An 11,306-nucleotide genomic window follows, 5' to 3' on the forward strand; every position below is an offset into this window, starting at 1 on the left:
GCATAACAGCCAGGTAAGATGATGATGATACATATATACTTATATTGAACATTGCAGGTAGTGATTTGATGACTAAATTTAATTTAGAGGTTCCAAGAGTAAAAAAATTATAGTACTTGAATTTATAATATATGCTTTTTTACATTATACCCTCAAAAATACAAAAGTATGGTAATCATGCTAATGTTACATCATCATACTCAAAACACCTAATCTGTGTGACTCGTGTTGTCTGAGTTTGATGAAGTTCCAAACAAATAAATTGTGCCAAGTGAAATTCTAATAATCCTCTGCTCAGTGTTCAGGGAGCAGTGAACACAGCTGGAATCTGACCATCTATTGAAGGGCTTATTAAACAGGTGCACCTGATTAGGGGAGGTCCGTGTATTAATAAGCGCACTCAACAACACAAACGTGCAGCACAAAGGTTACGACTGTTCAGAGTATGAGCAAAAAAAAAAGTGAATTGTTTATTTATGCAATGCAAATTTATGGGTTAGAGTATTTGTCTTCGGGCAGCAGAAAGAAGAGTACTTCCTTCTCATTTCTTCTGAAAAACATTTAAAATCTTTTTCCCCCCCCAGCGTACGCAAATGTGTTTGTTTTTGTATATTTTGGCTCCTGCTGTTCAGGGTAAATCTGTGCCAGGTACATGCTCTAATATAGCCTATTGCTTCATGCGGGTGATCCAGCCAAATAATCTTCAAGGTCATGCAGATTTTCACTTAATAAAAACAGAAAGGAGAACATAAAATGCTACATACACCAGCACAAAACAATGTTTGTGGGATACAATGCAAAAACAGAAGCATTTTTTGGGGCTCAGGTGTGTAACACAGGTTAATTTGAGCATTTGTCTAGGACAGGTGTGTTTGTGGTCTGTCTTTTGGGCTCAGGTGCACATGGGCCCATGATGAAGAAGATAATCTTTCCTGAAGTGTTATTTCAGAAAATGAAGGTGATTCAGAGACCGAATCCCTCCGTCCTTTCGAATGCCTGTCTGCCTGCTTCTGAAGACCAACAACAGTTGAGGGGTCACAAACATACACCCCTATTCCCAATTTCACTTGCATGCACCCTCTCTTTCTCTCTAGCTAAGAGCCCAGAACACAATTAGTGTGCCAGCTTTTCCTCCAACTCTCTCTCTCTCTGGTCCACCCCTCCCCCACCATCTCCAGCCCTGCAGCTCACTGGCGGAAGATCAACACTCACATACCTCAGTGCTTTGTGTTCCACCAACACAGCTCAAGCGGTGAGCGCACACACATACATCCATGTAACCATACAATCATAGCATGATCTAAGGGTTCGGATATGACAGCAGTAAATAGCAATGTCCCCAGCAGAGCCACTTAACTGTCTACAAACACACTGCACACAAACAGCGCTACTAATGCTGTGTGCGCTACTCAATGGAGCTGCTTCAGAAAAGAAGGAACAAGTGACTGAACACTGACACCACAAAAACCCAAAATATGATGAACAGGTGCTGTTTAATGCGGCATTATTACTCGTAAAACATGTCAAATGTTCTGTTCTATCAAATAATTAATTACAAGTTCATCTTTTAGAGAAAGAGCACAACACATAGGCTGACGTCCGATGCTAATATTTTCTAATCTATACTGAATATTTGTATGTTTATGCCTGAAAACCGATATGCAGAACCGATTTGTAATGTATCTGTTTTTGCTCAATTTTGGCAAGGCCTTCGGCAATATCAACAGTCAATATAACGGCCATGTACAGGAAGGCCTAAAGCTGGACACTTTCTGAGTTGTCATTGCTGTTGTTTTAAAATTGATACACAATACCATTTGCTAATGATCTCCATTTCACTATACAGAGAAAAAAATAAAAAAATAATATGAAATACAAAAACTTAAGTCCCATTTTACCTTTACTCACATAACACAATTTAAAGTAACGAAATATACACAACATCGCTGAATTGAAACGCATTTTTTCTTGAAAATGCACTCAAACTTCACACAAAAATAGAAATGTTGTATGCCTTGACAATACTTTCGGTAGATTTTTAAACTGATTAAAAAAAAAAGTTAACTAACACTGCCGTTAATGGGTCAAGCAGACACAGTTATCTACCAATGCCAACAATTTCCCAATCGCCACATAATCAGCCTGATTGATATACATTGATCTATTATGATCATTGAGTCCCTGAGTCAATTAAGTTTGGTTTTGAACACTTCCAAATCATTTGTTTTTAACAAGAGGATGTATTAGGTGGCCTTAAACATTTTCCAGAGTTGAGGCTTTCCGTTAATTGCTTACCGTTTGCAAGTTCAGAAACAAGCAATTTGCAAACATGTAAAACCAAGGATATGACAGCTTTCTGAGCCCACAGGCATTCATACGCACGTGTTGATGAAGCAGGTGCAAACTGCAAAGGCACTAATCACTAATGCATTGCAAAAAAAAAAAAAAAAAAAAAAAACTTTTCCTGATGTAATTATGTGTCGGTGTGTAATACATTCACTTCAGGAACAGCCGGCTCCTATCACACTTAAATAATATCTGAAACATGAATAAAGAGAACGCACATCATTGTTCCTGTGTTTACGCAGAGAAATATATTGAGTTATATTTATCACCAAATGCATTTCCAAACCACTAAATGCAAAAAACACTAATGATAGTTGTAGGGTGGTAAAAATGTGCACTTCAAGATAAGAAGTTTTACGTGATTAGCATGACCTTACACATCTCTTAAAGCCACAATGAAACAGAAGTAGCGAGAGATATTTTCTTCCGTGACGTAAATCTGAGTGTAATAGATTATTGAAAAAGAAGAAAATGTAAGGGGATGTTTTGGCTCTATCCATCGGTTGTTGATTGGATTGTGAGATGTGGCTGTTGCACCCAAAAATGAATGTAAACTTGCAGTCAATATTTTGGGTTTAAAACTGACTAAATAATTGGAGAAGTCAGGCATATACATGACCAGACAAAAGTCTTTTTCACCAAAATAACGAATTATGATTAATTATTACATGGTCTAAAAAAATAAATAATACAATATGAAACATATACAGGGATGAATGGTTCACAATAAGATCTATAACCTGCATTTACAAAAAAAAACGAGTACAAACAAATAACAGAGAGAGCGAGAGTACGAGCTTCTCAGCATCCTCTTTATTCAGTCAGTCTGCATGTGCATCACTGTCACTTGGCAGCTTTAAAAACATAAAATCTAATTTGTTGGGCATGTGGAGCTCATCGTGTCTTAAATCTAAACCTCATTCATCTATAATGCTGTGATAGTGTGAAGTATGCTGAGTGGAGACAGGGAGAGTTTAATACATGATTTAGATGACAGTCCAAACAGAGCATGATTGCTGAGCTGACTACACATATTAAAAGCCATAATAGCAGCAAATGACCCCAGATCAGTAGGATGATTCCACATTTTAGAAATGTCTATTTTCCAGTATTTGGTTATGTGCTGCATTGTGTGTGAGAATGTGCAGTGTGAGCTAAACCCCCAGGAAATTGGTACAGGAGCTAGAGCCAGGTAAGAGAACATCTGCTGAAGGGAGATATAATAAAACACACACACACACACACACACACACAACCACAATCCCCACCTTAATCACCTCTGTGTTGATGGAGGCTATTTGTGTGGACGGATATAGCTGGCTACAGCCTGAGAGGGAATGAGCACATTAGTATGAGTGTGTGTGGATCTTATCAAATGAATAAAATAATGAATCGAGGAATGCGTGTACACTCAAAGTAATATTTTCTTTGTACTGACATACAGCAACATCCAAAAACACTACAGTAAAACATCTAGACCCACAACTGACAATTCCTGCAGGTAGGCATTAGGCAACAGGACTATGCAAAACTCGCATGCTTTAAAAACAGCTTAGGTTACATCAACTCTTACCTAATCACTATTATATAAATCAGCACCAGATAGATGCGAATATCATTCTCCAAATCCTCTGACCGAAAATGTAAAGAAGTATTGGTCTAAGGAATTGTGAAGTTAAATAAGTAATCTGATCCATGACTAAAAAGGAGATTCTGTTGCAATTATCAATTCTTAAAAAAAAATTATTAATACATACAGTCCTGGGTGGGGACCCCCTAACATATCACTACTGAGTTAATTCAATGGACTCTATGCACAATCGCTTCCCTATTTTGTCTCAGCAGCCACCGCTCCGGTGCAGAGAAGTGTATATGGAAATTGTCCGAAAATTAAGCACAGGAAGTGTCCAATAACAGAATAAACAAATCAATGTTGAATTGATGATCCACCTTTACGCAAAAGGTATTTAGAGTTTCTGGAACTCATTACTAATATGATATACTAAAATGTTGTTTACTATAGACAACATTATAAATATTGTTAAAGACGTAACGATGTATTGGCTGCTGATATTTATCGGACGATTTTAGATCAATTTAAAAACATTGGCATTTCGGCTATAAGATGATTTATTAATGAACTGCGTGTAGGCACCGAGTTGTATAATGTCTGTGGCATACTCCAACATTTTTCTCTGGGTAAAATACTGAAATACTTGCTTAACAAAATGAAATCTATACAAAATACGGCAGGGCTCGACAATATGGACTGCCCGGTGCCAGAGAGAACAACGATCGGGACAACTGACAGAATTGTCACTGTCCCGATCAGGCCAGTGCTGCATCTTTACAAAAGTTTATCCTTTGCACGTGAAGACGTGAAAGAGAACTCAATTCTACTCACTGAGTGAGAAGATTTGTGTGCGCACACATCCAAAGTGCGCGCCCGGAAAATACTGAATTGAGTTCTCAATCACTTCTTCTAAATCACACAAACTTATATCAAAAAGCCTGTCTTTGAGAGTATCCTTGTAAACATATTTGGTTATGTCTTAAATCAACATAAACAGTTGAGAAATAAAACGCTTGTGTATCAGTAAATTGGATCCGTGCAGTTCTTAAAGTGTCAGCAGCCTAATATTCCTGCTGCGCTGCTGTCAATGTTCAATGTGTTGATGTAATGTCCACTAAAACAGGAAGCCAGGATGGGACATATCGAGCTGCTCCTCCCCTTTTTTAAAATAGCCAATAGCGTTTCACTTATATCACAGCTCGGCCAGAGCCGTTGAGCTCGGTAAAGCCGCATTTGACAGCCTATGACAGCCACAGTCTAATAAATTCCTCTTTAAGATTTAATATAAAACTGTTACTAAAGCAAAACAATGATCATAATCATGCTGAGGGTGTGTAGTTTGAAAAGTGTTATTTGTGTAGTTTTGAAATTTATGTTGGTGCACGGCACCGGTGTTTTTACATTTACATTTAATCATTAAGCAGGTGCTTTTAGCCAAAGCAGCTTACAAATTTGGAGAGCAATAGAAGCAAGCAATCAAACCAACAACAGGGCAAAAATTTGCAAGTGCCGTGTCCAGTCCCAGTTAGTCCAGCACAGCACACGTAGCAAGGTTTTTTTGTTTTTTGTATTAATAGATAATGAGTAGTAGTAAGTGTTAGTATTAATGGGTCAAGTGTTGCCTAAAAAGATGCTTCTTCAGTTTCTTGAAAATGGCTAAAGACTCAGTAGCTCGGGTAGAGTTGGACAGGTCATTCCACCAGCTTGGAAAAGTAAGGGGAAAGGTCTGTGAAAGTGATTTTGTTCCTCTTTGGCACTCGTCAGTGCTGTTTCTAATGCAGAGTCTATCTAACCTTTTCTCCTCCTAATCATATCGCTTTAAAATATAGCATGCTGTGTTGAATTTAAAAAGGTCTGATATGTTTTCTGGTATGCGCCAACTCATGCATATGATCCACTCTGTGCTATCGTGTTTCTGGGCCGGAGCAGACTGTGTGCGTGCTGTGGCGGTTTGCGTGAGACTAATGCAAAACCAGACTTCATTCGCCTCACTGGAAAGCATATACACTTTATATACATAACACTGTCTGAATTGTTCCCTATTCTCTATATAGTGCACTATGCGCCATTCACCATATAGAAAATGGTAATTAGTGTGTGAACAAGTGACCGATTTCAGCTTCAGTGTCTATTTATTGTGCAGGGGGCGGGACGCTTCAGATTCTAGAGAGCATTTGATTGGACAGAAAATCTGATGAGAATCTGAAGTGCAGTGTGATGTCAAAATCGTTGATCCATATTGGTTAGAAGTGAGAGACTAAGTTTTGAATGCTTATATCTTCTAAATGCACATTTTGTCATTGTTTTGGAGCACATTAGCTTATGACCAAATAACTTCATTAACTTAAATAATGGTTAATGTATAGGCCTATAGTTCATTTATTCAATGAAGAATATATTTTTCATTTGATTACTTTATTTCTGTACCTGAAAATTACTGAAGTACCTTCCTGAAAAGCTCGGTTTATTTCATATTTATCTTTGTTCTGTTGTATTTATGTTGGCCTGCTGAATTTTAAATGGATCCAAACCATGTTCAATAGAAATTATTTGATGATGCAGCAATATACTAGTTAGTATAACTTCAATGCATGCGTTTTTAACTTTGCTCATTTAAAACATGATCAAAACACAAATCTATTTTAATTACAAAAGTTCAAATAAGAGAGCAAGTGACAAAGATTGTTTACATATGTGTAAATGTATTATTATATTTATATATAAATATATATATGTGTGTGTGTGTGTGTGTGTGTGTGTGTGTGTGTATAAACATATACACACAGACAGACGCGGCCTTACCTATGTTTCACCCGTTTCAATTGAAACAGGCCCCGCCCTCCAAGGGGGGCCCCAACAGACCAGCAAAATCCCATTATATTGATGTTCAGCCATAATGTCTAAACCAGGGATGGGCAACTTCGGTCCTGGAGGGCCACTGTCCTACAGAGTTTAGCTTCAACCCTAATCAAACAAACCTGAACAAGCTAATCAAGGTCCTCAGGATTACTAGAAAATTACAGGCAGGTGATTTTTTTCAGGGTTGGAGCTAAACTCTGTAGGACAGTGGCCCTCCAGGACCGAAGTCGCCCATCCCTGGTCTAAACCATCCCAGGTAGATTGCCCACGAGCAACGAGGTTGTGAAACGAAAGTTTCTGCTCCTATAAAAGCCACAAGGTATGAAATCAACCTTGTCATTTGCGATCTTCTGGAGAAATACTACACTACCCACAATTCTAAGCAAAACACTGATGGCCTCGCGCCGCGGTTACATGACGATGAAGTTCCTACCGCTGAGACAGGTGAGGGAGATGCCAGGGAGAAAGCCCCGTTTACAGAGACAGACAGTTTTTAAAGTCAGCCCAGACATCTGAAAATATAGCGTTACTGCGCAAATCAATTAAGTTAAGCAGTGAAGTTGCCCTGCGTGAAAGGGCGAGTATAATTGTATATAGTTTAAATCAAATAAGGTTGGATTATTTCTATGTTGAGCTGCCTGTTCATGAAGCTGAAAGTGCACGCAATAAAATAATATACCACTGATGCAAACCAACAGGAAGCCTTGCTTTTTCTACTCTATTTTGTTTATGTTTTATGTGGGTAGGGCCCCATATTAGTTATTGAAACGGGCCCCCAGATGCTTAATTAAGGCCGCCGCTGCTCACAGACACGCACACACATATATGGCCGCCTCCGTCAAATTCGACAAAACCATTTTACACCGTGGCGGTTCCGTAGCGGGTTTCCGGCCTGTGTCCATTTTCAAACCGTATAGTTTGCCGATAGTGATGCGCGGATCGCGGTTATATCCTCGGGTCAGGCGAGCCAAGTATTAAAAAATAACATTCCAATTAGCCTAATCGCGGATGGATGAGAGATGAATCATTAATGTGTTAAGTTTAATAAAGACACGAAACTCTCATCATCACGGTAAAACGCAATAACCGTGCGTCACTCTTTTACTTTCGTTTTCAACAATGTAGCCTAAAATTCTCTTCTGGGAAAACCAATCAAGGAAAACATATCAGGGTTCGACATTATTATTGTGCGGGACACGTGGATTTTTTTGAAGGAACAAGTGAAAGAGAATTTTACTTGCCCAACGGGACAAATGGCCTGATTAAAACGTCTATATAACCGCGTTTTCATTACTTAATGATTTTCAGCGTTTTGAACGAATCGGTTGAGTCAAAGATTCATTTGCCTATTCATAAACAACCGCCTCATTCTGAATAAATCAGCTGTTTGAAAGAATCGTTTGAATGAACGACTCAATGACTCACTCATTAAGACAGTCACCTGCCGCCACCTACTGGCGGTTTAGTTTCAAAGTATCATTCTTTTCGAAATTTCTTATTTGTATAATATTATTATTTAAACAATCTCATAATCTCATTTAATACAGTTACATTTTTCAGTGTAAATTATTTAATTTGATTGGTTACAGCCATATCGGCTAGTGCCTTATTACTCTAATTGAATTTCAGATTTAAGAATTTGAAATGAAAGACGAAGCATACATTTAATAATATTAGGGGGGAAATTTTATTAAAGTTAAAGTACTAGAGGTACCACGGTCCACCAACGCAAATAATGTGGAAAGACAATATATGACAAAATGAAAAATCGAACTATCTTACTATTAAAATACGATCAGTACACATATGATCGCGGTTTTACCACCTCCGCCTTGTTTTGAGATAGGAAAAATCCTGTATATTAATATATAGCCGACACACACATATATTATATAAACCAAAGCTTTTATGTTAGATGCGATTAGGCCTAATCGATTTGACAGCACTAAATCTAATAATATAATTTGTTGTGATCTACAGTTATTAGAAATACAGAAAGGGCTTCCTACTACCACAGTCTGCTATGGGAGAATACTAGTATAAAGGAAGCTAATGTAGCACTGAGATATCAGCGGAAATACATAGGTAGTAGTGAACATGCAAAGAGTCGATTGAGTTTACCAGGAACACGGTCTGAATTTTTGTCAAATGCCTCAAAGCACAAAAAAAGCTAACTAAATATAGGCCTACAGCTCAGATTAGACTGTAATCTGCATTCTAATCTAAAACTGAGTTTAAGACTGCAGAAATGCAGAGAGACAGAGCTAGAGACCAAGAAGGCATGATGAATATCAGTCCAGTAAGCAACATGTGGGCAAGTCTACCTCATCCACACCTTTGGCCAAACCCAAAGTAACAGTGTGTGTGTAGTTGCTCATTACTGCCTTTAAGTAACTATTAAATGTTTTTGCAAGCTAAGTAAAAGGAGAATCTAATTTTGGCTTACAATTTAATCTCTGCACTTGTAAGTGGACCTGCTAAAGACACTGACCAAACAGTAGGTCAGTATGTAAAAAATGAATAAGTAGAAAGACAGGACCAGAGGACTAAATCCTTTTTTCCCCCCTAATTTACAATCAAGCAAAAAGACCAGATGAAACCTTGAATGAGAATGAATAAAATAGAGCAGAACAAATCACAAAAGCACAGACATTTAAAAAAGTGTGACCTTATTCCAATGTGCAGAGGACTTCAGTTTCCATAGACACAAATCAAAAAGCTTTATCAGACATGCACAGCTTGCTCAAATGAGAGAGAAAAACTTGATAGTGCTTTAGTATGTTGTGGAATATTATTTTCCAGCTAGGACCCTCTTAATAAAGATTCAAGACATCACCAGAGCATCACAGTCACGCAACACCTGTCATTAACATATTACATTAAACATAACTGGTTAGTTCATGCAACCACAACAAAATTCGTTATAAATGACATAGGCCTATTGTCTTTTGTGAAACACAATAGAATCAGCAAGACAGCTTCAGTCACCATTCACTTTCATAATATCCTTTTTCCACACAATAGAGCGAATGGAGACTGAGGCTGTCATTCTGCCTAAAATCTCATACTTTTGTCCCACGTTTTGGCTCAAATAACACTTTAAATAACAGAAATATAATCATGCAATATTGGAACTTTTTTTAAGAAGGCAAAGCTTGTTCAGCCTTATCGACTGGTATCGAAGCTTAAGGATGGTGAACTTAAATGTTCACTGAGCATCTATGTAATAACATCTGACTTAAGTTTGATGATCGACTGCAATGGTCAGTTGTTGTTTAGGTGCTGAAATCTGAGTGACGGTGCTCGTGCACTTCCTCCAACTTGATTGACAGCACGTCAACAGCGCTCGCGCCCAGCACGCGAAGCGGTGGAGCTTTCTAGCAAATCCACAAGTACAGGCGACTACATCACATATTAACCATAAAAATCCACACATACGGTCTACTAGCAGTAAATGTTCAAATAACCAGAGTCTGAGACTGATTTTCAACAGATACTCTTAGCGTGAGTTATTAGGGAGAAAAGAGTTAAAGTTAGTAATTCCCCTGAGGAGAGCGGTGGACAGACAGCTCCCTCTACATCAACAATAACACGCTGAAAGCTTTCTACAAGAGCTCCACTGCTAAATCATTTCTCATGCAACTTTGGCTACGAGAACAGAGGTTAAATGCATAATAACGGCCTCTTGATACAGCAGGTAAGTAGTACGCGTACTTCTGAGGGTACAATAAGATATCCCTACACACTATCCGACTGGAAATTGAGCGCAGCGTTTTACCTTTAGTTCCGCACTCTCCGCCATCTTGTGACTGCTAGCGCAGGCGTGACGCTGTCGGGTCACGTGGTATGCACGCGCTGCTCGTTGCCGGCGTAACCGCTCACACGTTTTGCAACGAGTAGTGCCTAAAATGCTGCGTGGAAAACTTCGGTTATGTTGGGAGAAAGCATGCTTACTACAAGTATCATGTCGGAAAGTGAAACGCATGCATTCAAATAGATTATATTTATCTGAACGTTGTTTTCAGTCATTACAAAGTATTTCTTTGAATCAGCATTTTCGTCTTCTGTATTTTAATGCCCCACAACAGTTGTAAATACCTTTCTACAGAGGTGGGTGCACATGTCAGCATTGAATTAGTGGATAATCAAATTAAACACACTGTCTGTAATTAAAGGGTACCATTGCAGAAGTAGCCTATCACGTGTTTATTTGACAATAAACAAAGTTTAAACAACTCCCGCCGAAGCTAATTTCATATTCAGATGTATTTTTTTTACTGTCGTCTTTGAGAACGTAATTCAGATCTTCTATGTGAACCATATATCTTACTTTCATAACCCTGTTTAACAGAATAGTGTATTCGAACGCTCCAAATAGAACATTCGTGCACGAATAAACCCATTGGAATGTGCAGTGTCTGTTTTCACCACTAGATGGAAGTGTTGTATTTCACAACAGTAATAGACGCTGAGTGCGCTTGCAGTGTGCAGCTCTATAAAAAATAGTAGGCTACTGAACACATTTTGC

The 11,306-nt window shown here is 38.3% G+C and overlaps 1 protein-coding gene across 1 annotated transcript in view; it reads right to left on the minus strand.

Annotated features, from left to right (window-relative positions):
- The window catches only part of pias1a (protein inhibitor of activated STAT, 1a), a 39,535-nt gene extending 28,940 nt beyond the window's left edge, over nucleotides 1–10,595 (minus strand). The window contains exon 1 of the mRNA XM_084405542.1: nucleotides 10,557–10,595. Coding sequence (XP_084261668.1) covers nucleotides 10,557–10,580 — 24 coding nt within the window. The 5' untranslated portion in view covers nucleotides 10,581–10,595. The remainder of the gene's footprint in view (nucleotides 1–10,556) is intronic.
- Nucleotides 10,596–11,306: the final 711 nt, after the last annotated feature.

Source organism: Rutilus rutilus (assembly GCF_951802725.1).
Source record: "Rutilus rutilus genome assembly, chromosome: 3".
Lineage (NCBI taxonomy): Eukaryota > Metazoa > Chordata > Actinopteri > Cypriniformes > Leuciscidae > Rutilus > Rutilus rutilus.